Below are 24463 nucleotides of genomic sequence, written 5' to 3'. Positions count from 1 at the left end.
TCCATGCTTCTCTGAATGATGTTAAGCTGAAGTGGAGAGAAATTAATACAAGAAGTGAAATCAACAGCCAAAAGTCAGGTGTCATTTTCTGCTTTCTTGCTTTGACATTTAGTGTGTTTCAATACATAGTATGTCAAATGCAGTATGCCAGCTTGACAGCTGATTGACAGCTGTCAGAAGACAGCGACAGACGACAGTGTCTGGTTCACAATGTCCTAATTTTAACCTTCGCTCAAAATCTTTGGGAAGTTTATAAACTATATATTTTTGGAAAGTTTAGAGTCTGACAAGTCCCAAAACCAGTGTTTCCATTTTTTTCAAAGTCTCTGTGGCGTCCATCTTGGACTTTCAAAATGGAGACCAAAAATAACGTTATCAGAGAGCTGCAGATGTAATTTCATTGTCACAAATATATGTTTGAATCTACAATCTATGTAGTTTTAACGTTAAAGTTAAACAACATACATTGCAAAGTAACAACAGAAGAGCTCTCCAGTTTGATCTCTATTTCTGGTATAAACTTGGTGAGTGGCATTTGTTTTATCTTCAAGGTAACGGATATAAAAGCAAGAGGGTCAAAGTTCAGGACGTAATGTTATGAGAAAGTAGTATGTCCCTATTGTGTGCATACTGCATGCAACAGTACATACTTTTTAAGGGCAGCAATAGTACCTACTAAAAGTAAAAAGAAAAAGTATGTGATTCGGAATGCAACCCTTGTTTTTGTTGAACAGGATATGATATCACCTTACTCATAGATCACCACAATAAAACTTCTTTCTACCTTCACATTTGAATTATACTGATTCAGGCATTAAAAAAATGTTAAATTAAAATTATAATACAGATTTGTGCATATGCACTGTTTGTGACCATATCATGATGCCTCACACAGTCCAGATTCAAAGTAGATACCAATATCACAGAAAATAAACATTTTCCACATGTTTTTCTAATACTTTGGGCACTTTAAAAAAAAAAAAAAAAGAGGGTAAAACAATGTACTGAATGTGTGATTATGAGTGAAAAACAGACAGAAATGTCTATTTAGGAGCTTACTGTGCATAAAAACACTTCTAGAAAACCTTTATGAGAATTTATGAGAAAGACTTTTTCCCCTTAAGACAACAGAGGAGCCACTTGTTTATAATTTATGTACATTTATAACAGTCTGTGCTGCCAGGAAGGAGTAAAAAAACTCCTCTGGAGGTGAGACACATCACTGACTACAAGACCCATAAACCATTGGGCCCAGCACTAGCTAATGGTTGGCTCTAAGGCCAAGGTAAGTAGGGATGGCACTTCCTTTAACACAGCCCCTTGTTGCCTTTTGAAGACTAGACTATCAGCATGGAAGCTCCTATTGACTCAAGTGAGGTGTCAATCAAAAGATCAGAGTTCTGCTGCCTTTTGATACCCAGCTACTGGCATATTTACAAGAAACTGTAGACATTATGGACAATACGTGGAGTAATAAGAACGTTTGAAATGATACAACGGCAGTTGGTGGATCTCTGTGGGTGTAATAATGTGTTTGGACTTAAAATTTCACTGGATTTAGATCATTTGGACTGTTGGGGGTGCATGAGGATTGTATGAGCGACGTTTTTGTTGGCATATAATTGATATGTGGACTAAAATAATGCTTCAAAGGTGAGTTATAACTTTTATTTTTTTTGTCCGACAGAAGCATTTTTTTTTTTAACTTGCTGTGGTGGTTGTATCTTCAAATGAGGAGTGTAGCTTTCTAACAATAGACCATATAATAGGTAAGAGGTAAACCACTTAAGCACAGCAAATATAGCAGTTGTTTACATATCATAATCATCAAATATAATCTTATGAAGGCCTAGACAGGCCCTCAGATTTTCATTTTTTTTTTTCAATTACTTCCATTATTTCAACACAAGCATAAAAACACATTAAAACATTTGATCTTGTTTCAGTAATAATTCATGCAATAGAGGGTAGTGTACAGAAACTAGGTCCAACCTGGTAAGATTGGCATTGTGACTTTTATGGTAAAAGTGACTCGATGCTTATTTAGATATGATATGAAAAATTACCATCAAAATAATATGAAGAGGTGTATGTCTAAAAGGGACCAAAGATACACAGCACAAAAGTGAAGATAAATAACACTGTGTAAGATGCTTACAATCATGGGAGCAGCCCTCCACATCCGCCAGCCAGTAGCTTACTCCAAACTCATTGGTGCTGGAAGCCAGTTTCCCATTGGGCAACATCAGGTCATCAGCCGGGTCATCATTAAAGTTTCCACACAGGCCGCAGGTTGCATTTTGATAACTAGTTGCCAGATCCACCCAAACTGCACTCGCAAAGTCAAAGGAGACCTTTAAAAATGTGGAATGTAAAGGAAAAGTTATGTTCAAGCTGAGGCATTGCTGTTGGGGTACAGTATTACAATACATCATTGAAACAGAGACTGGACCAACAGCAGTGAAGATGTTCAGTTATTCTAGAAGTTCACGGCTGTACTAGGAATGCCTTTAATGACTTCTCTAGAATTTTGTAAAATTTTAATTTTAATTCCTTCTGTTCAGCAGAGATGTACTGTAGCTCTAAGACAATATGGCTTAAATTTATGCACTGGAGCTATTTACTGACCAACAACAGCTGCTGCATTAATTTCTATGTTGTGTTTGTGATTTTTTTTTCCCATAACACTTACCAGGCTCTGTAGATTGTTTTTATTTTTTGAGAAATCAGGCACTGTTAAAAGCTGAGTTTTAAACCATCAAACTATTAAAGTATAAACACCGTGGTCTGTCCCACCTCTCCAAGCAGATATGATGCAGATCTGATATTTCGTGTTTAGGACTTGGGTTTAGTATTATTAAGGTTGAGCTGAACTTCATTTAAACATTTTATCAACTTTATGTGACACATTTTGGCATTTATTTGATTAGAAGCAGGAAATCCACAGTAAAAAAAAAAAAGAAAAACAGGAAGTGGCCATAAGTAAAAATAATTTATTAATATATGGAAGACCAACATGTTTTGACTTAAAGCTACTCTTACTGTACGTTCACACCAAAAGCGACCAGAGCTTCCAAACGGCGGATGTAATTAATTTTCAATGAGAGCCTAGCGACTTGGTTGACTTGGGCGACCTGGTCGTCTGCCACGTGTCTTGGGCAACCAAAGCAACCGGAGCGGTCCGGAGGGGAGTTAAAACTTGTTTAACTTTATGGTAATGAGCTCTGAAGTGGTTCGGCAGCAACCAATCGGAATGCTGACGTGCTTCGATGAAGTGGGTCCCAGAGAACAAGCCATGTAACTTTGGTTCCTACAGCACACTTGTTCCAACAATGTATATCCTTTATAATGTGTCCCTGTTCAGTTACAAAGACCAAAATAAAAAGAATGAGGCTTGGGACCGCGTCGCGGAGGTAGTTGGTTGGTCTGGTGAGTTTTAAAGTGTGTAATGTTAGTAATAGAGGAGAGAATTGCAAGCTAATGTTGCGACGTAGCATGCAAGTCTTCCTTGCTTGGTTTGAATGGGATGACATACTTTTTTTGTTTTCATTGACCAAACATAACTTTCTGTTGGCCAACTATGAGCTTTTTGACTGGACAACAACAAGCAGCAACTACGTCTCTTTCAAGCCAGTAGTCTGCTTTGCAGCACCTTTAAACTGACAAGCACGATTGAACATTCAGTGATTCACGTGACTTTACCTCTTTGGAAGCTTCTGGTTTGAACGTACAGTAACCTTTCTTGCATTTCACACAGCACTTCGAAAAAATTTTAACATCCACAACTCCATCTCCCTCCAAAGGCCTACTCCCCCCTCCTCCATTACGTCCTCATTACGTCTATGATAGACGTAGGCGTTGGCAAGGTAACGTTAGATACACGGAGGAGAGCGAGTGTAACGTTACAACCAAGACAGTCAAACGCAACCCTGGAGTTTTAAAACTCAACCGGAGTTGGTGATGACTAATGAGTTTTAGAATACGGTTACAGTGCTAACGTTATATAGTAGTGTTAATGTTACTAGTAAGTGGAAACGCACAAGGAAGATAACATTAATGTTTCAGAGGCTACGCTACAGTAGGCTAACGTTAGCCATTAGCAACTGGATGCTATGTTTTCATATATAACGTTATGAACTGAACTGAACTTCTTTATTTGTCATTTTTATGCGCAGCACAAAAACGAAATGACATTTTGCATACCCCAAGCAAAAAGAAACAAAACATTGAAAAACAATTTGTGCAACATACAAGAAAGAACATATAGTGCAATAGTAAGATGAAAAGGGTCGACATTTCACAGTCAAAAACTCCACATCCTGAGAGCAGAACTGGGAGATCCTCTTCACATCACAGCACCATGAATTGTTTGTGAATATTGCCAGACTGCCACCATGGAGCTTACGTCAGTCCAGTCGGAGGCCTCCACATGGGGAAGACAGACAGGACAGGAGTTCTTTTCTTATAACCATATGTGAATGGTATGGTTATGAGTTTTTATCTCTGGTGGAATTCACTTACATTTTAGTGTGCCATCAGCTTATTAAAAAAGAAAAGTGTAAAATTTCCAGAAAGGTAAGTGCTGCTTTAATCAGTCTGTCTCTATGTACTAGCCCTGCAATAGTCTTGCTACCTGTCCAGGGTGTATCATGCCTCTCACCCAATGTCGGCTGTTATAGGCTCCAGCCCCCCCCGTGACCCCTAGCAAGATAAGTGGTTACGGAAAATGAATGAATGAATGAATGAATCATTGATAAGTCCTCATTCATGCAGTTTTGAAATAAACATTTGGGATTTAAAAAAAGCTTGTCTCTTTCTCTATGAAAATTGGCATAACCACTTTATTGGGTCTCTACCACTCTACCTCTGAGCCACAGCCGCCATTTATATACATGTATGTATAAATGTATATTGATAAGAAATAAATACTTGACTGTAATCAGCTTAAGGTTAAGACCAATGTGAGGTTTGAGAAGGAATGAAATTCTAAAGGGTTGTATATTACAAATATTGTATAACTGACTGTATACATATGGGTATTTATACCTTAATAAAGGTTGTCTCAAGGACAGCCAGTCTGTGTTTCCGATAAATGTTGACCACTGATTCGTTGGTTGAATTGGAGAATGGCAGGAGGTTTTGGAGCCCGTTAACCTGCAGAAAATACACACAGACAAACACACACACAGGTTTAAGGGTTGTATTTGTACCTCTGCTTCCTTTGCTGTGTAGAGGGTCACTGGTCAAGAGCTTGGCAGTTAATTATATTTGCCAATAAGTTGGCATGATTGACCAGTAAGTGACAGGAAATTTGAATAGGCTAGAGAAATTTCACAGATAAGTTTCGGAGCACCACAGTTAACTATGGGGCCCTGCCTATGTCCTTTTGGCACCCATGTTAGGCAATAAGGCTGTTCACACAGGACATGCCATGGCACAGTTAGAAGTCCTTATCAGAATGCACATATTTTATTGGCTGAATGGAATTACATGAAATGATTTAACATTAATGAATTAATTAATTGTAAGTGTTATGCATTCATGTTTAAATAATTAATATCTGCCAATTTATCATAGTTATCATATGTGAATCATGATATATTGATCATATCAAATACTATTATCTGACTTTTTGATGTCTCAATATTTTATCAACATTGACATCTGCCTCAATAATCCTTTATCAGTCAGGCTGTGATCATGATGTAAACAGTGGAATGTAGTGGGTAAATATCAAGTGACAACCTGCAGGGCTGAAAAATGAAGCCAACTCAAGTACAGCAAAAAAACTGCAGTTCCTCTAATGGCCACTTGAGCCTGACCCCAGAAGCCAGTCAGTCCCCATAGGCCCCCATGTTAAAGGAGCTATATGTAAGAAATCTAAAGCAAATAGTCGTAAAATCATCCTAATATGTCACAGACACTAAGGAATAATGTTAATATAACATACTGATCTCACCGACAACAATAGTTACAGCCAGAATATTCACATTTAATTTTTTTTTTTTATGGTCTGCAAATCATGTTTATGTTTTGAATTTGTGTTTTGGCCTGTTGTGCCACCCACCGCCGTCTACCAGTCACGCAGTCAGTAGAGTCTCAGCATCAGTTACAGTTACGTGCTGGGAATCAACATATATTTACCTCACACGGTGGCACCAAATATGTTGGGGTCAACACCTTAGGCTTCACACGGAGGCACCAAATATGTTGGGGTTAAATTGGCTATCGGAAATAATTAATAATTATTATTAATAATTAATAATTATGTTAAATAATGTGACTTAATTAACATTAAATCACCTCGTGGGGCACCATTCCCGTAAAGGGAAAAATGATAGCCAGTTAAAGATATCAGTCTCATAAAATAGGCTAAACTATTAATTTGGAGTTTGATTAATAATTAAATTAATGACAACAACCAAAATTAACGGTAATGCCTGAAGGATTTTGGAGTTCTTGACGCAGCAGAGGTTGACTATTCATTCACCCTTGTGCAACATTAAACAGACAGCAGGTATGATTCCAAAGAATTATATTTATTCACAAATTAGCAAAGCAAACCAAAACACACAAATTCTAACTAACTATATACAAGCTTGGTGTGTATATATGTGTGTGTGAGAGAGAGAAAGAAGAGAAATACAAAGGCGGGTGTGGTGATCAAGTAGCCGTTTGGCCTACAAAACAAAATGGCTGACAACAGAGAACTACCAAAATGGCTGAATCAAGGCTGCTTCAGTTTCAGGGAGGTGGTTGTCTGACTGTGTGGTCAGGACAAAGACAAAGGAAAAGAAGCGGGAATTTTGAAATGCCTGTTTGGATGTAGCTCTGTTGAAAGCCTATTTGTTAATGAGTCTATGTCAATGTGACGTGTGTTGCAAACGGTCTGGATTAGTACAGAGATTGTTTAGTTGAATGCAAGAATCTGTTTGTGAACAGTATTAGCAAACTAAACACTTAGCTTTGGCGAAGCCAACTAATCAATGACCTGACTGCAATCTATCACAACCATACTCAGTAAACAGCATTAAATCACATACAACAAGTTAAACAGTCTTGCTTAGCCTGCAAAGCTGTGATAAGCTATGCCCAGTTGTTACATTACCGATCCTTGAATGGATGGAGGAAAGAGTCACTCGGTGGTGTACTGCTGTTAGCCGGCAGAAGAAGGCTGGGAAGATGGTTCCAGGTGCAGTCTTTGTTGGGTCCTTTGTTCCAAAGGTTCTGATCCGAGGAAGCTGGTCGCTCGGGGTCCTTGCAGAATTAGACGCTGGGTGCTAACTCACTTAGTTCCTTGTTGCTGGAAAGCTGGTTTGCAAACCTTGTGTTTGCCAGAGAGTCCGTGATCAGTTGCCCTCCCTTTAGTGGTTTGGGCTATGGAACAAGGGTTCGGGCCTCTGCTGTCCAGGCCCAAACGGGAAGAGGTGTTAGCTGTTCAACAGCTGGAGCAAGAAGAGAGAGATCTGTGTAAGTGAGCACAAATCTACAGATGCCTGTGACATCACAGAGTCACATGTCACTGTAAAAGGTCTTGTCCAATCAAGTTTTGGGACTTGAGTCTCACTGAGGTGTGAGGTGAGACCTCCTGTGGAGATGGGTGTCACATAGCTCTCTTTATTTGAAGACAAAGAGCATGCAGAGGAAAAAGCCTTGAAATTAGTGATGATTTTACCAAATGATAAATCATCTGTGGTCCTGTGAATCCCAACATGCGACTGAGCTACAATGGCTGACGGTGCGACTAAACCCAAACGACCTCGTTATGATTCCCAAAAACGCCAAGACAAAACTCAAGGCAAAGCGAGGGTCTATATAGGAGATGACTTTGAATGGTGGAGACGGTTTAAAGCGGAGAAGAATTTGAAATCAGATGTCGAAGTGGCTAATCTTCTCCTTGACAGGTAAGCTTTAGCCAAAGTTGGCTAACTAGCATCATAGCTAGACGGGGATGGACATTTTGAATACTTTAAACTGTTATTCATTTTCAATCATACATTGTAGCCCATGTGCAGGTGGGTCATCGACCCGACTGATTTTTTTGAGAAACAAACGTCAGCAGCATGGCAAACAGCATTAGCAGTGTCCCGGTACATAGCATTAGCAGCTGGCTCCTCCTGCGCTGTATCCCGGCAGCAGTGTTAGCAGTGTCCCAGTACATAGCATTAGCAGCCGGCTCCTCCTCAGCTGTATCCCGGCAGCAGCGTTAGCAGTGTCCCGGTACATAGCACTAGCAGCCGGCTCCTCCTCAGCTGTATCCCGGCAGCAGCGTTAGCAGCAGAGAAGCCGGACTTGTTCGAACGGTCCGCTGGAAAACTGAAGATCAACGACGCGGCGACGTGGCCCTGACATGACTCGCGGCAGTATTTTGAATTTGAGTGCAGTAACCGTTTTGGCCACATTCTTACATATGGTGCCTTTAAAATGCCCAACTTTACAGCAAAAATAAACATGTTTATAGCCTGGTTTAAAAAACCCCCAAACAAAAACAAACAAACAAACAAAAAACTGTTTTGGTCTCTATAGCTAATGTCCCCTTCATGACAACTGCACAGGGTGTGAATTTCTATGTTACTGACCCATTTACATTTTATTAAGGCCTAAAGTTACACATAATTAAGGGCGGGGCGCTCTGTATGCTAAATCCGATGGTGTGTCTAAGAAAAAAAAAGGCCTTTTGGATTAATATTCATGATCACAATTTTGACTAATTAAAGCTTAACACTGTGGCGCAGGTTTACAGGTTAAATATAACATAATAGGTTCCGTATGAAACAAGAATCACAGCCTTTAAGTTTTGTGAAACAATTTTAACTTAAATCAGAATTTACAAAGAATATTTAGAATTTCCCTTTACTCATATTTGGTTCATTACGCCGCTAAACCACAGATTCACTCAATGACTGAGAGACAAGGCAATGTGGCACTGCTTTTTGTGACCAACCTGAGTGTCTGAATGGACTACAGTTTTAAGGACCAGCAGTTCTCAACTGAGTGCAGAGGTGTGTCCCTGCTGTACTTGTACTGGGCATGGCCAAGACAGAGCAGACAGCCGAGACAGAGCCAGTCACTGGATCTTTTGTACACCCAAAAGATCCAGTGACTGCTCATCCTCATTTGTCATTTTGGAGAGAGGTGTGTTACTGGTTGGAGATACTTGCAGTCTGTGACCAGTACTTCAGCTATATATATTCAGTCATAATGTGGCCTTCTGGCCAGAGGATCCACAGTCATTGACAAGAACAACCTGCCCAATATCCATGGCCTTTACTTCTTCTTGCCACTTTTAGGCAATGCTGTATGCTTGGCAGATAGTTGTGGAGGAAGTTGGCCCAGTGCCATCTTCCAATGAGGTAGCTTTCTGCAAACATAGCCTAGGGGAGTGAAGAGTCTCACTGCCCCATAAGGAGCATGTTTGGAGTGATGACATCAGGGTCAACCACATCCATGGAGAGGTAGCGAAGAGGTTTTGAATTTAAAATACCTTCTACTTCTATCAACACTGCTCTCAGCACAGGTTTGGTAGTTGTGAAGGACAACTCGAAGTGCTGACTTCACCAATTAAATTTCCCTTTCCTATTGGAAAGTTCAAAGTGGGAAACAATAGAGGGGTTAAATTTAAAGGTCACCTGCTTGTTGGTCTGTCTGCTTTTGAGGGAAGGCTCCACTGCATCAAAGGCCCCCTGTAGCTCCAGATGTTGGTATAGGAATCCATCTATAAGAATCTCATCTCACTGCAGAGAACTTGCCTACTATAATCTCAGGGAAAAGTTGATGCCATTCAGGTCAAAATACAAGTGTGAATGCAATGTCAGCTTCCTTCTTTGCTCTTTGTTTAATTTGCTCACACAGAAGCTAAGGACATTTCGTGCACCCTTTCAATTTCAACCCAATCTATTTCTATTTGCACCTTTGTGTTTACTGTGCATTTGCCAAATAACATAAACCTAGTCCTTCTTACATTTAATGATAATTTGTTCCAGTCAAACCATATTTTTATTTTTTCATTTCCTCATTTATAACTGTTTCCACTTGTTTAATGTTTTCATCTGAACCAAAAATATTTGTGTCATCCGTGAAATTGACCAATTTTAACCACCTTGATACTTTACACGTCATTGATATACAGGATAAACAATTTGGGGCCCAATACTGACCCCTGGGGGACACCACAAGCAATGTCCAAATATCCAGGCAGTGATTACCCAACTTTACAAACTGTTGCTGTCCTTCCAAATAACTCTTTACCCAGTCTAATACCAGTCCCCTTATCCCATATTTTTCCAGTTTATTGAATAGTATGTTATGGTTAATTGTATCAAACGCTTTTTTGAGATCGATGAATACTCCTATTGCATGTTTTTTGTTGTCTATTGCATCTGTGATTTCCTCAATTGATTCCATTATTGCCTGTGATGTTGATCTGTTAACCCTAAACCCATACTGACTCTCTGAAAATAGTGTGTGTTTTTCCAAAAATGCATCCATTCTATTGTTAAAAAACTTTTCCAATATGTTTGAGAGTTGTGGCAGTATTGAGACAGGTCTGTAGTTTGTAAAGTTGTGTTTGCTCCCAGTTTTGTATAGCGGAATGACCTTAGCAAATTTCATCTGGTTTGGAAATGTACCAGTTTGACAAATTGCAGATGTGTGCTAGTGGCTTTGATACCCCCTCAATGACCTGTTTAACTAATGACGCATCAATGCCATTGTAGTCTGTAGATGTTTTATTTTTAGACTTTTTTACTATGTTGATAATTTCATTTTCCTCAACTGCTTTCAGAAACATTGAGTGGGGATTCCTTTCTATTAGTTTGTCCATGTAGTCTCCATCCAGCCCTGGATTTGGGATGTTTTTTGCTAGCTCAGGACCAACATTTACAAAGAACTGATTAAAACTGCTTGCCACCTCATCCATGTTATAATTTTCAATATCATTTGTAACAAAATATTTAGGTAAATTGTTTTGTTTAGCACCATCTCTAATAATATTGTTTAGTATATTCCATATCCCCTTAATATTGTTTTTATTATCCTCTAATTTCTTTTTATAATATTCTTTTTTGCTTAATCTTATAATATTAGTTAACTTGTTCTTATATCTTTTATATTTACCTTCTGCATCTTCTGTTCTCTGCTTTATGAAGTTCCTGTAGAGTAAATTTTTCTTTTTACAGGCATTTCTTAAACCTTTAGTTAACCATGGACTGTTCTTATATACTAGTATTTTATTATATTCCTTAATGGGACAGTGCTTATCATATAATGAAATAAATGTAGTCAATAATTTATTGTATGCATAATTTATATCTGCTTCATTACATATTGCATCCCGGTCCTGTGCCTTTAATTCATGTTTTAGAGTAGCTATTGCCTCCTCTGTCCTAATTCGTCTATGTTGTTTATGCTCCCCTGTTTCAATACTACAATTATTGTCATATACTGTGAATACTGGAAGGTGGTCAGTGATATCACTAATTAATAATCCACTTATTGTCTTGTTTTCTATTACACTGGTGAATACGTTATCTATCAGAGTGGCACTATGAGATGTTATTCTACTAGGTCTAGTGATTGTAGGAAAGAGACTCAAACTATGCATTGAATTTAAAAAAATCTTCAATACTTTTTTGATTGTTGGGGTTTAGTATATCAATATTATAATCCCCGCAAATGAAGATATTTTTGTTACCCATTTTTATTACCATGCTTTCCATCCATTTCCTGAACTTGTCAATGCTCGAACCTGGAGCTCTATATATACAACTGATAATAATATCTTTTTTCTTTTCTACACAAATCTATATTGTGAGACATTCAAGAAGGCTGTCCACCACCTGTGTCATAGCCTCTACCATCTTGAAATTCAAATTCAGATCAACATATATTGCAACACCATCCCGACCTTTGCTCTGTCTGTTGTTGTATATAAATTCATAGCCCTCCATCTCAAAATTCATTCCCTTTTCAGTGGTAATCCACGTTTCAGAAATAGCGATTATGTTAAATGGCTGTTGGAATGTGTGCAGATAATCCCTGATGCTGTTAAAGTTTGTATATAAACTTCGGCTAGTGAAGTGAATTATAGATAGTTTATCCTTTGCTATAATGTTCCCATTATACTGATCATTGTTGTAGTAATAGCATGTGTTGTTTATGGTAGAGAGGAAGTTATTGTCTGGATCGATATCCTGTTCTACGTCCAATGTGCTGCTTTCACTGTATTCAAATGTTGTTAGTTCCAGTTGTTCATGTTCCTGTATCCACTGCGTTACGTGTCCATTGTCGCTTAATGTTGGTTGAGCTCTATCACTAAGCATTATGCTTGTGTTTGTGCGTTTACCTCCATTCAGTTCCAAGTCCACTCCAGTCTATTTTTGTAATGAGGATACTCATTCCAGCGTTTCCAGTTCCTCTATGCTCTTCACCATCAGTACCTTGGCCTCTTCTGGTGATCCATTAAGCTTGATGAATATCTTGCAGTTTCTAGTCCATGTGCTCTGGATTTTTTTCATTTTCCTCAGGTAAGTGCTTTCTTTGCGATGTCAGCGTTGGTTTTCGTCAGATGTTCATTAATGTAAACATCTGTGCCTTTAAGCATCTTGCCCTGTTTTAGGAGTGCAACCTTGTGCTTCATGTTGACAAATCTCAGTATGACCGCTGGCTTGTCATTGTTGTTTCTTCTGGGTAGCTGGTGGCAAGCTTCATCCTGGTTGTAGTCCAGAGCAATCCCTTTTGACTGCAGAAATGCAGCCACCTGTTGAGTTGAGGGTCAAAAATAAGGGCTGTATGGCCCTCATTTTTAAGATTTTCCAGGACCACCCTTGGCAATCTCCCAGAATCCTTTGCGTATCATCTGCTGAGCTCAGCCGAACCTGGCCGAGTACAGACGATTCAGTCAATGCAAGATGGTGGCGACAAGCGTAAGGAAGCAGAGTTATCAATGTGAGTATTTTCCTCATTAATAGTTTTAAAATTATGATAACCATTGCATTATCTTAGTTTAACGTCATTTTATGGACTATAGACCTCTTTGACCGTCGCAACCGTTTGAGTTGCGACATGAAATCTAAATATGTTGTTAATGAATTTAAATTCATTAGAGTGACTTCGGCACTCTATAGTCTCCGCCTCAGGAGCCTGGGTAGAATAAGAGCAGAGGAGAAAATGAGAAAAACTGCAAGAACAGAGCCAATAGTAAGTGAATAGTTTCTTAAAGAAATAACATCAGTTTTGGTAATATACCTATATAATTTAGTCATCGTGCTCTTTTTCATCTGCTCTATGTAATTCCCTCTGTTTGAAATGTGCTACATCAGAGGTTCCTAAACCTTTCAGACCATGAACCATTTTGTACCGAACCAAATTTCCAAAGTGCAACTTTCTACTGCAGATATGATTTTTTCATACAATAAAAATAACTGTATCCCCCATGCAACAGCATCAGCAAGGCTAAACAACATCAACAAAATGCTACTTAAAATCAAAGAATAGCCTACATTTATAAAGTGCACTCACAAAAGTCACTCATCAGGGGGGCAGACTACATTCAGCCAGTTTCTCCTTCTATCTCTTCTGCATGTTACGTACTGCATGTTACAATCATACTTACTTTACCTCACTTCTCACACACACACACACACACACACACACAAGTCTACTGCCAGCTCACACAAAATAAATAAGTTCATACACAACATACCATTTAACGCAGCCACTGGTCTCCTTTTCTCTCCTTTTTGCTGCCTCTAGATTGTCGTTGATGCTGCTGCGTCTGGTCGTGCTTCCTGATAACGCCTGTAAGTCATACGACGTCTTCTCTGGCGATGCGTTTACTGACTACCGTAATAACTGGTGTTTGAGTCTGCGCGCATTTTCCCCCCATTCAGTGTCAAAATCGGGGACATTCTCGGGGACAGCTTTTACCAGGGACAGGTCACCCAAATCGGGGGCTGTCCCCGGAAATCGGGGACGTCTGGTCACCGTACTCTTTGTAGTGTAACACACATATTTTTGGCCCGTGGGCGACGGCTTGCCTGCCCCGCCGCACGTAACCCTGGTTCTCTGCTAACCGAGTATGCTGTCATTCAGTTAGAAAAAGTCATTTTTCTCAGTGATAATGTAGTTGTTAAGTTGTTTTAATATACGTGAAATGTTTGCATCGACATTTTTGTAAGATGACCGGACGGTGTCATCTCCTGTAGCCGTAGAGTCGGCAGCTGGTAACGTTACAGCTGCAGGTTAACGTTAGTGATCGTATTATCTGGTGACTTTCCGCTGAATAAGTTACGTCGGTTGTTGTTGTACAGGTTATTTGGTTGAATGTCAACTTATAACCCAAAGAGTGAAACGTTTACGTGGATGAAAGTCATCAGATAACACTCACCAGTTCTGCTGGATGTTGACTACAGTATTCATTGTGATAATACTTGCAATACTACATGAAACTAAACTAATAACTTAACGAATATCTGACAGGTAGCCCAAAAAAATAAAAAATAAAAGAAAGTAATGTTGTTATCTCTGTTCCATTTCAGGGCCACCAGACAAAACACGAGCCCTGATTCATTTCAGGGCCACCAATGAAGACAAGTTTACAAAAAGTAAGCAGGCTCCAAAAAAAAAACTAGGGGAGTGAGTAATTTGTAACTTGTGAACTGTTCATATTCATAACATAATTCTCGGTCACAATGGCAACTGTTCCCCTAGTGATCAAGCATTCTGTTTCAATATGAAATCAGCACAGCTGCAGATGGCAGCAGATTATTGTTTGGTAACTGTACATTTGTTTTGGAGCTGCCCCTATACTGTTTTTTGGAAAGATTTTGTCGAGCTTATTCGTTGCAACATTTATGTTCTATTTTCACTACTGTACAAAGATCTGCTGTTTGGATTTTATGATGTCAGCATTTCAGAACAAAAAACCATTCTATATCATTAATCTATTTATTATCTTAGCGTAATTCCATATTCATAAGAGAAAATTTTGTAACAGAAACCCTTGTTCAAATTTTTTATGAATGAAATGCAGCAATACTTAGAAACCATTCAGCACTCCAAAAACTCCAAAGCTATAAAGACTCTGAAAATATGTAAACAATTTAATTGTTTGAGCTGCTGAACTTTTTTTTATTTATTTGTTTGTTTATTTTATTTCTTTTTCTTTTCTCTTAACCATGGCATATTTGTTCTGTTCATGTCTGTCACTGCTTGTTTTGTACAAGAATTGAAATAAAGTGTTGGGGAAAAAAAAAACTTGTCACGTCTTTTTATCGACAACTGCTGATACATATATTTCTTCTTCTTTGAACTGACAGACTGGATGGTGTTTTGGCATATTGCTGCCCCCGACAGTCTTAAGACGTATTTGCCTTTGAGGGGTGAGCTTGAGAATTAAGATTGAGGGTTAAAATAGGAATTGGGATTGGGCCTTTGTCTTCGAAATGCTAGGCTGATGCAACAACCACATCTCTCTATCCCATGATCTGAGCTGTGTGTGTCAGTGCTGGCAGTTGAGATAACAGATATGGTACTGGAGGAAATAGATCTAAAGTTTGACGCCATCAAGTACTACACAGACAGTAAAGTCGTACAAGCACTCATCATCATGCTCAGCTACTCCACTGCTTTTAATATTATGAAAAAAAATGCAGAGCTTTGTGCAATTAAAGTTTCCATTTGGAAATCTGATCTTGACAAAGCTGTCCTTTGGGAGCTATGTTAGCTCATGGTTAATTTCAACACGTTCTCATCCCAAGTCATCACATCATGCTGCTTTTTCAGTGGCATTTCACATCTACATATTATGTGCTAGATATCCTCTTGCGTCTGCTGTTGCCATTCCAGGATGCTGCAATACCAGGATGTCAAAAAAAGCTCGTAGTTAGGTTTAGATAGAAACATCATGGTTTGGTTCTACATTCATAGAGAAAGCGAACATTGGGCTCTCAGGTGGAAGACCAGGGTTTGTTGGACCCATCCACTGCCCTTCCTGCCTGCCCTACAGGGACTTTAGAACACCTTATATTACATTATATTATATGTCACTGGCAGCATTTCAACCTGACGCCATCCTGCAGCATATCATACCACCGCTGCAGGTGCCGTACAGCCGCGTTATTAACTGACGCTGCCATACTGCTGTGACAAGTGCTGTCCAGCTGACCGGCGGCATATCAAAACACAGCAAAGGTTTCGAGTCTTGGCGTAATCTTTTGATCCAGATCTAAACTTCAAGTCCCACTTTAAGAATGACGAAAACATAATTTTTCCACCTCAGAAACATAGCTACAGTATGACCATTTCTAAAGGAAAAAAAAGATGCTGAGAAATTGATTTGTGCCTTTATTTCAAGCCGACTTGTCTACTGTAACACACTTTTTACTGGCCTCCCAAAACGCACAGCTGAGAGACCTCAGCTCAATCAAAACTCTGCAGCTCGGCTATTAACCAGAACCAAGAGGAGAAAGCGCATCAGGCCAGTCCCAGCTGCTCTGCACTGGCTTCCTATTACATTTAGTATTGATGTTAAGGTCCTCCTTGTATACTAAGCCCTACTTGGGCTGAGACTGAGCTACATTGCTAACTCCCTTGTTAGCTATTTGCCTGCAAGAACACTGCGATCATCTGCTGTTGGTTTATTGGAGATCAGAGATCGGGGATGCAGCCTTTGTCAATTACACCCGAAAGCTATAGAATGTACTACCTATAGATATAGGGAAGCTAGCGCCCTAAATATTTTCAAGACAGCTAAAAACATGTCTGTTCACTTTAGCCTTTAACTAGCTCTGATTTTCCTGATACAACTCTGAAACTCTTTCTTTTCACACTTAAAAATCTTACTTGATTTTATTATTACTATATTATTATTATTATTATTATTATTATTATTATTATTTTTCTGTCCAGTTGCAAACTGACAGCGCCCAGTGGCTGCTGCAAAATGTGGCCTCAGGTGTTGATACCAAAATTACTGACAAAGTGGCGGTAATTGACAACTTTGGAATGAGAAAGGGCTGTTAATTCTCACTGCAGGTAAGTTTAGTTTGTTAGCAGGCTGTCTCTTGTGTGTGTGTGTGTGTGTGTGTGTGTGTGTGTGTGTGGGCATGTTTCTTACCAGCACTCTGCCTGGGTTGTACACGGAAAGTATATATGTGTTGCCATATACTTTAACAGTCACCACTTTAGTGTATGACACTCTTTTGTTGCCACGGTTGTTATTCTCAAGGTTTACCTGCAATTCAGCAAGAGTAGTAGAGAGGACAAGTAGTAAGCAGGAGGGAGAATAAGAGAGCAGACAGGGGGCTCATATATATTTATAGCACATGCACAAAACAATGCCCGAAAGAGGCGAAACCCTTGATCAAACAAACTCAAACTCCTTGTTGATTTCAATAGACAATGTATTCTGTAACTCTTAAATGGCTGCACACTGGGCATGTGGTGACTTCCTTGAGAACGTCATGGTCTGGTAATATACTTTTTAGTGTTCTTCTCTCTTCTGCTCACCTCAAAGTGCTTCAGACCTGTAGTATCTCCACACACGCTGGCTAGTCTGTAGACACAGTTGCCCTGGAAGTCAAAATTGCGTCCATCGAAGGAGCGGAAGTGTGGATCTCCATATGCAGTGCAAGTCTTAAAGCTGACTGGGTAACAGTCTTGGACTCCGTCCACAACACTGCATTGCTCTCCAGTTCGACACCCGGTCTGCTCACATTGCACATTTTGTGTCGCTGCATCACACACACACTTCTCTGTACACAGTAAGTTGGACCAGAACGTCTCACCTGGCAGGTAATACCGACCATTATGGTTACAGCCACAGCCCTTCTCCTTGATAACACACCTGACAAAAATTAACAAAGCAAGGTATATTATAATTTATCCCATGCTGTCCTGAAGATGTTTTATGACCTCTGCATCTCCTCTTGCATGGCCTCATGGAGGAGTGTGCCATTACGAGATACTGCGTTCCACAGCTAAAAATTTTAAAACAAACTGTTATCCCTGATATCGGCATTTCACAAGGTGGGCATTTATTAAATGAGTAATATTTTCTTTGAATGATTGGGTAAAAATGTTGTACTAACTCTTGTCCACTGTTCACATATCCTGGATCACAGAAGCAGCCTTCCACACAGACCTTAGGGCACACCTCTGGCTTAGGACCACAGCTGTCTGGACAGGCCGAGCCACACACCTTGTAGTGGCTATGGGCTGGACATGCAAAAGCTGGGGGCACAACAGGAGTGGGGAAGAGGTTAGAAGACAGGCAGGCACAGAGAAGAGGAGATGTTATATTGACACTCAGAGTCTGGAAGAAATGTCTGCAGTACATGGAACATGATAAGTGTGAGGCTGACCCCACACAATGGCCTCTCAAACAAAGCAAAGCCAAACATGCCTGTTATTTGCCTATTTTTGCGGGTTTTTTTTTCCTTTTCTCTATTTCTCCTGTGATGATGAGAATGAGGATGTAATTAATCTGCTTCGATCCACTTGGTATTAGATATGGATATATGTAAAACCAGACCAGAGACCAGCAGCAATACAATGGGACACCTAATATCATTATTTTATTATACTGATTAAACAAAATAGAATATGGAGGCACCTTGACTCAGGTTCTGCATCAGCTGAAAGCCCCTGTGAAGATCTTTAGTCAATAAAATTGTCACTATGCCTGTAAATATTACGAATAAAAAGAGTCATGTATCATCAGAAACCTATTTGCCATCATTTCAAACTGACACAGCTGCAACGAGGATACAAGGATGATGTGAGTGAAGAAATCGAGCTGCACCTTTGGTCTCTTTGGTGATGGGTCGGGACTCTGACACTACACCCCTACCAATGTATCTTTAAATAAAAAAACTTGTGCTAGCACTGTCAACCTTAGAATACACATACACCCCAATTTGCTCACTTAACCTTAATGTTTTTTGGAAATAGCTTGCACTCAAAATTTTTAGTTTAGTACAGTACAGTAAGATAACAAAAAATTGAGTACACCAGACACAATATAATAGTGTCACATGATCCTTGACACGAATCTTTTATGAATTTTTATGTCAGTTTAACATAACTTTTTTTTTGTTATTTGAACATTTCATTCTGTCATATGAACAAAAAACAATGAATACACATTTTACAATTGTTTTTTAAATATAATGGAACATTAAAAATATATTGTGGTAAGCTTAGGTTTCTTCATAGCTAGAATAAAGCAAAAAGGTGAACTCTGACCTGGAAGTGCTCGTTATATCACCTCAGCACAACTTCATGTTAAACATGCTAATATCCAGACAGGCGGTCATTAAATGAGTATACAACTTAATTCATGGTGGAAAATATCTTTTACCACAACAATAACTGTAACCCATTAGAACCATTGTGATATACATAAACATTAATCACTGCGTAATGGGTAACATGAGTGATTTACAACACATTTAAACACAGGGTTTCTTCAGCTTGTGGCCTTAAACACACTGACTAATGGCATGCAAGGAAACTCTACCCATTTAGCCCCAACACGCCACAATTTGTTATGTGCACAATGAATGTGTTGTTTATTGGCCTTGAGCTTATAAAGTGAAATCTGCTTTATACATTTTCATCAAATGAACTCAAAATTCAAAAATTGTTGACTTAACAAAAAAAATATGTCAAGCTCACAAGACATGAGTTTTTGTGTCAAGTGAACGTAAAGTTTTTAATGACATTTTGACAATCCAGGGCATTTGTGTAGACTTTACGTTAAAATTTCCTGTCATGGATGGATTGGAGTATAGTGTACTTACATTCACATCATTAACCAGCCTAAAGCTTAAACCAGCTTTAAATCTACTTTAAGGACATTGAGGATAAAATGTCAGAGCCAGGGGTTATCTGAAAATACTGCACACTGTGGCAAATTTACTCAAGTGAGTGCCTTTATGCCTGTCTGTAGTAATTCAGTCTATAAGGTTGTACTATATGTAACTCACAGCAGTTGGTCAGATGTCTCCATGGCAACACTGATGCTCCAGCTTCCTGGCATTCTGCCAGGTAGCTGCTCAGGGCATCACACAATACTTCTTGCCGTCCTTCATTGATGCAGACATCATACAAACAGTGTGACACAAACTCTGCTGCTGGCACGCTAGCATGACAACCAGAGAAAGGCCCCTTCTTATCGCTCAGAATCCCACAGTACCCTGGACCAGTGTACCTGATGAGGAACAAAGAAAAAAAGTACATACTGTATGATAATGGGGAATCAATTTAGTTTTTCACAGCCATGCCAGTGGCAATGGCATTGTTGGTCTACCACTTTGCTTTGGTTTACCACTTAAACCACTTTGGTCTACCACTTACAGAATGAAATATGGTAAATGGACTGCATGTACATAGCGCTTTTCTACTCTTAGAAACCACTACAGGCACCATTCACCCCATTCTCACACACACAGGTAGCTGTGAATACCATACATGGTGCCATCTGCCCATCAGATAATCACAGGCGGTTAAGTATCTTGCCCAACATGTAGACTGCCGGGCCGGAGATCAAACCACCGACCTTTTGACTGGTAGACAACTGCTCTAACTCCTGAGCCACAGCCACCTTAACAACTATTCAATGTTAAATCCAGAATTGAATTTAAAATCCTACTGTTAACTTATAAAGCTCTAAATGGTCAAGCTCCGTCATATCTTAGAGAGCTCATAGTGCCATATTATCCCACCAGAACACTGCACTCTGAGCATGCAGGGTTACTCGTGGTCCCTAAAGTCTCCAAAAGTAGATCAGGAGCCAGAGCCTTCAGCTATCAGGCTCCTCTCCTGTGGAATCATCTTCCTGTTACGGTCCGGGAGGCAGACACCATCTCCACATTTAAGACTAGACCAGCCCCTAGTTAGGCTGACTTAGGCCTAGTCTGCCGGGGGACCTCCTATAATACCTTCTCTCCTTCTCTCTTTCTCTCTCTTATGTCCTGTTACTGCATCTTGCTAACTCGGCCGTACTGCATGTCACTAACTCAGCTTCTTCTCCGGAGCCTTTGTGCTCCACTGTCTCGCAGGTTAACTCATATCGCAGCGGTGCCTGGATAGTGTGACATGTGGTTGTGCTGCTGCCATGGTCCTGCCAGATGCCTCCTGCTGCTGCTGTTATCATTAGTCATACTTCTACTATTATTATACACATATGATTATTGTCACATATGTATACTATCAGTTATTAATATATACTTTCAACATATTGTACCACAATAGCCAGAATCATAATTATAATATTATAGCTGCTGCGCAGCGATGGGTCGGGTCCGGGCATTTTTAGACAATTCTGAGCAACAAGCAGAAGAATTGGAAGACATTTAGGAATTTAGCAACACAATCTGCCTTTTGCATCAGCTGAGGTTTGAACTCCCAACCTCTGAGACTAAGGATCAATTTCTATCAATTTCTATCTCATTAGCTAATTAGTCAGTGACAATTCATGTGTAGCTTCACAAATTGACTAAGCCAGACGTGCAGGTTTAGCAGCCGTCCATGCATGGAAAAGCAGATTTCAAACCACTGTAAAAAATTCAGTTATCGAAACAAAAATCTGAAAATACACATATTGCGTCTAGACAGCATGGAGATGTTGGTAATTTGTTTATTTATTATTATTTTGTTTGTAACAATGATTGATTTGCTCCATAAAAGAAAAACTGATGTTTCAAATTGCCATTTTTACAATGACTCCAATTGTTTACATTAGAGCAAAATTCAAAATGCTGTCAAAAGTTTGAGTTTTGAGTTTTTGAGATAAAATTCTGAAATTTGCCACACATCATCTACCATGACTCTAGAATTTTGTCAGTTTTTTCATTGAACATTGAAGATTTATGTAGCAAGAATTTGCATGTATATGTTTACAGTACCGTTTACAGTCAAACATTTTGATGCACTGTAGGCTCAATTTTTGATAAATCAAAAATCTGAGAAACGTAGTTTTTGTAGGACAGTCTGAAGATGCTCTGTAGCAAGTTTGGTGTCAATTGAGCAAAAATTGTGGGAGGAGATTGGTTTAAGAAGTTTTACAGTTTTTGAAAAAAAAACAGAGTGATGAACTTCATAATTTTTAATAGGTTTAAATGTACAAAAGTTTCTTCAGTATTGGGGCTACATGAAGGTTGTGAAGTTGTAGCACATATGGTTGATTTGTTATGAATTTTCAAAGTTTTGAACTTTAGATGCTTGCTGTGGCGCCACCATCAGGACTATTGGCTTGAGTTTACAGCTGAGGATATCTGGCATGAGACTGGACGTTTGTGCAAAGTTTGGTGAGTTTTCACCCATGGGAAGTATGATTTCCTCAGAAGAAGAAAGAAGAAAGAAGAAAGAAGAAGAATACCTAGGATTACAATAGTGTCCTGGCAGCTTAGCTGCCCGGACCCTAATTATTACTTTCATTAATGTTCAATCAATCAATCAATTTTATTTATAAAGCCCAATATCACAAATCACAATTTGCCTCACAGGGCTTTACAGCATACAACATCCCTCTGTCCTTTGGACCCTCATAGCGGATAAGGAAAAACTCCCCAAAAAAACCCTTTAACGGGGGAAAAAAATGATAGAAACCTCAGGAAGAGCAACTGAGGAGGGATCCCTCTTCCAGGACGGACAGACGTGCAATAGATGTCGTACAGAACAGATCAGCATAATAAATTAACAGTAATCCATATGACACAATGAGACAGAGAGAGAGAGAGTGTGTGTGTGAGAGAGAGAGAGAGAGAGAGAGAGAGAGATGCAGGACAGACGGTAATGACAGTAGCTTACAACAACATTAATGAAAGTAATAATATTATAGTTATAGTTCTGGCTACTGTGGTACAATATGTTGAAAGTACAGTACAGGCCAAAAGTTTGGACACACCTTCTCATTCAATGCGTTTTCTTTATTTTCATGACTATTTACATTGTAGATTCTCACTGAAGGCATCAAAACTATGAATGAACACATGTGGAGTTATGTACTTAACAAAAAAAGGGGAAATAACTGAAAACATGTTTTATATTCTAGTTTCTTCAAAATAGCCACCCTTTGCTCTGATTACTGCTTTGCACACTCTTGGCATTCTCTCCATGAGCTTCAAGAGGTAGTCACCTGAAATGGTTTCCACTTCACAGGTGTGCCTTATCAGGATTAATTAGTGGAATTTCTTGCTTTATCAATGGGGTGGGGACCATCAGTTGTGTTGTGCAGAAGTCAGGTTAATACACAGCCGACAGCCCTATTGGACAACTGTTAAAATTCATATTATGGCAAGAACCAATCAGCTAACTAAAGAAAAACCAGTGGCCATCATTACTTTAAGAAATGAAGGTCAGTCAGTCCGGAAAATTGCAAAAACTTTAAATGTGTCCCCAAGTGGAGTCGCAAAAACCATCAAGCGCTACAACCAAACTGGCACACATGAGGACCGACCCAGGAAAGGAAGACCAAGAGTCACCTCTGCTTCTGAGGATAAGTTCATCCGAGTCACCAGCCTCAAAAATGGCAAGTTAACAGCAGCTCAGATCAGAGACCAGATGAATGCCACACAGAGTTCTAGCAGCAGACCCATCTCTAGAACAACTGTTAAGAGGAGACTGCGCCAATCAGGCCTTCATGGTCAAATAGCTGCTAGGAAACCACTGCTAAGGAGAGGCAACAAGCAGAAGAGATTTGTTTGGGCCAAGAAACACAAGGAATGGACATTAGACCAGTGGAAATCTGTGCTTTGGTCTGATGAGTCCAAATTTGAGATCTTTGGTTCCAACCGCCGTGTCTTTGTGAGACGCAGAAAAGGTGAACAGATGGATTCCACATACCTGGTTCCCACTGTGAAGCATGGAGGAGGAGGTGTGATGGTGTGGGGGTGTTTTGCTGGTGACACTGTTGGGGATTTATTCAAAATTGAAGGCACACTGAACCAGCATGGCTACCACAGCATCCTGCAGCGACATGCCATCCCATCCGGTTTGCGTTTAGTTGGATGATCATTTATTTTTCAACAGGACAATGACCCCAAACACACCTCCAGGCTGTGTAAGGGCTATTTGACCAAGAAGGAGAGTGATGGAGTGCTGCGGCAGATGACCTGGCCTCCACAGTCACCGGACCTGAACCCAATCGAGATGGTTTGGGGTGAGCTGGACCGCAGAGTGAAGGCAAAGGGGCCAACAAGTGCTAAACACCCCTGGGAACTCCTTCAAGACTGTTGGAAAACCATTTCAGGTGACTACCTCTTGAAGCTCATGGAGAGAATGCCAAGAGTGTGCAAAGCAGTAATCAGAGCAAAGGGTGGCTATTTTGAAGAAACTAGAATATAAAACATGTTTTCAGTTATTTCACCTTTTTTTGTTAAGTACATAACTCCACATGTGTTCATTCATAGTTTTGATGCCTTCAGTGAGAATCTACAATGTAAATAGTCATGAAAATAAA

At 39.6% G+C, this 24463-nt stretch overlaps 1 protein-coding gene and 1 long non-coding RNA gene across 2 annotated transcripts in view; one reads left to right on the top strand and one right to left on the bottom strand.

Moving 5' to 3' along the window:
• LOC117265029 (IgGFc-binding protein-like) overlaps positions 1-24463 on the bottom strand; it is a 187510-nt gene that overhangs the window by 18935 nt on the left and 144112 nt on the right. Inside the window, exons 28-33 of the mRNA XM_033639411.2 lie at positions 19989-20212; positions 18090-18231; positions 17509-17845; positions 17117-17233; positions 5047-5154; positions 2159-2354 (exon numbers count right to left, since the gene is read on the bottom strand). Coding sequence (XP_033495302.2) covers positions 2159-2354; positions 5047-5154; positions 17117-17233; positions 17509-17845; positions 18090-18231; positions 19989-20212 — 1124 coding nt within the window. The remainder of the gene's footprint in view (positions 1-2158; positions 2355-5046; positions 5155-17116; positions 17234-17508; positions 17846-18089; positions 18232-19988; positions 20213-24463) is intronic.
• On the top strand, positions 12730-15238 carry LOC144464541 (uncharacterized). The gene is made up of 3 exons (XR_013492249.1): positions 12730-12945; positions 13753-13799; positions 14538-15238. It is a non-coding gene; the product is annotated as an uncharacterized LOC144464541 (long non-coding RNA).

Source organism: Epinephelus lanceolatus, chromosome 10 (assembly GCF_041903045.1).
Source record: "Epinephelus lanceolatus isolate andai-2023 chromosome 10, ASM4190304v1, whole genome shotgun sequence".
Lineage (NCBI taxonomy): Eukaryota > Metazoa > Chordata > Actinopteri > Perciformes > Serranidae > Epinephelus > Epinephelus lanceolatus.
Note: the sequence above shows the minus strand (reverse complement) of the source record. Positions and strands in the feature narration are given on the sequence as shown.